This window comes from Austrofundulus limnaeus, unplaced genomic scaffold (assembly GCF_001266775.1).
Source record: "Austrofundulus limnaeus strain Quisiro unplaced genomic scaffold, Austrofundulus_limnaeus-1.0 Scaffold104, whole genome shotgun sequence".
Classification (NCBI taxonomy): Eukaryota; Metazoa; Chordata; class Actinopteri; order Cyprinodontiformes; family Rivulidae; genus Austrofundulus; species Austrofundulus limnaeus.
In genome coordinates this window covers 463,161-465,118 of record NW_013952506.1, presented here as the reverse complement: position 1 = coordinate 465,118, position 1,958 = coordinate 463,161, and the positions used below count along the sequence as shown (strand labels likewise).

The 1,958-nt window shown below is 39.9% G+C and overlaps 1 protein-coding gene across 2 annotated transcripts in view; it reads left to right on the top strand.

The window, feature by feature from the left end:
• The first annotated feature begins 1,305 nt into the window (after positions 1 to 1,305).
• Positions 1,306 to 1,958, top strand: part of tph1a (tryptophan hydroxylase 1 (tryptophan 5-monooxygenase) a) — a 5,860-nt gene continuing 5,207 nt past the window's right edge. The window contains exon 1 of one of the 2 annotated variants that reach the window (XM_014013614.1): positions 1,306 to 1,463. In XM_014013614.1, coding sequence (XP_013869068.1) covers positions 1,374 to 1,463 — 90 coding nt within the window. In that variant the 5' untranslated portion in view covers positions 1,306 to 1,373. The remainder of the gene's footprint in view (positions 1,464 to 1,958) is intronic. The other variant, XM_014013615.1, reaches the window with a different exon arrangement.

The following is a 1,958-nucleotide window of genomic DNA, read 5'->3' as shown; positions in this document are numbered from 1 at the left end:
GTGTGTGTGTGTGTGTGTGTGTGTGTGTGTGTGTGTGTGTGTGTGTGTGTGGTTTAATAAAGCAAAACTTTTTAAACAAATTTCAAGGTTTCTCAGTGGCATTATGAAATCGTTTTTGATCATCTTATAACTTGAGAACTTAAAAGTTTTTAGAAGCAGTTTAAGTCAAAACATGATGAGTATTATAGTATTATTACTATTATTATTGTTATTATTGAAATATTACATTTTTATATGGCCTTGGGTGCATGAGTGTGTGTACCTGTTTATTTTGTTACCTTTTTATGACCTTTTCTGTTATAAAGGCCTACCTTGCCAGAGCCAATAGTCCTTTTGGGAACCAATATGGTGGAACTCTGTTGACTAATATCCTGAAATGTGTAAGGAGCTTCCGCCATCAATCATGTCCCTAAGAGGAAGAACCCTGGTGCTTCTCCACAGAAAAGGTTCATCTGGACTGAAAGGACCACCAGAACAGAGTGGGTGCTCTCACACCTCTTTGTTCCTTTAAAACAAGCTGTTTCTGCTCTCCGTGAATATTGTCCAACACCTGACAGCAGATCTGGGTTGAGTCCCAGACGGGGGGAGGGGAGGAGGGGAAGTTCCCTTCACTGCCTCCTGGCTTGTGTAAAGCATGGCTTCATGTCACGGGTGGCTCGGAGCAGGCCCACCTGAGACAAACGGTGTGTGAATGAGCTGCAGGAGACACAGACACCTCTCCTCTGTCTGGTTGGGAAGGTGACCAAAGCTTAGAGAAACAGAAGTTATCTGTTTAAATGAGCGAACCCTCTACTGAAGCGCATCAAAAGCCTTTTCTGCTAATTGTCCTGATCTTCTTAAAAAAGGTGCAGGCTGGCAAAGAGAAAACACTCAGATTAGGCCTGTTGTTGTACAACAAGGGAGGTCAAAGAAGCTTACGGGGTATGGAATGGATTTTTAAAAGACTCGGATCCTCTTAAACTTGACCTTTTCTTTTCAGTCTAATGAAGTCGACGAACAGGAGCAAATATCTGCTCGTGTAACGATGAAGTCTGAGCCAACAGTAATCTGTCAGAGCTGGAGGTATAAATCTTGAGTTTTAAATTTTAGATGTGCATTTTGTTCTTAAATTACTGATCTCCCTGAAGCTGTTTCAGGCTTTTAGTTGAAAAAAAAAATCAAAGAAAGACACCCCCCTTTCCCCCCACTAATGACGTGGGAGGCGCTGCTTCTTTTCCATTTGCTGCATGGTGCAGATTATTGCCCCCACCTATTTCTCTGTGTGGTTAAATAGCAAAGCCCTCAGCTTCCCTGGGCAGAGAGAGAAGATATAAATGAACTGATTTCAGCAGAGAGAGAAAAAAGAGCTTCTAGGAAAAGTGGAGCTCTTTAACATGTACTCAAACAAAGTTGAGGGGCCACGCAGAGGAAGATCCTTTGACTCCATGAACATAGGCTTTGAGGAAAAACTGCTGAACAATGAGGTGAGGAATATTTCCAAAAGATTAAAAATAAAAAAAATAAGGGAATTAAAATGATAGAAAGAGATGTGCATGACTTTTTGGACTTGTGGTGGGGTGATCAGGTCCTGGTTAAGCTTTCGCTTTGTCGTCACTGCAGATTAATTTAAGCCGTTTTTCTTTATTGTAATTTACGTCAAAGGTTTAAGAGGGTTAAATGCGTGAATTTCATGGGATATGTGTCGTTTTCTTTTTTTTAAATCTCGCACGTGGACATCTAAGGAGATTAACAGATTCAGCAGAGAGTTTATAGGGTTATAAAGGATGTTTGGATTAATAAATTGTGAAAACAGCTATTCAAAACTGTTGATACCTACTGCGCATGTGCAGTTCCAATTTATCATTTCAATTAAGCAAATCGCCAATGAAGAAATATAAAACTCGTCCACTTTGTTTAAAACCACATTGGCAAAATATCTAGTCATGCTCATAAAAAAAGAAATAATAACTGAACTTAAG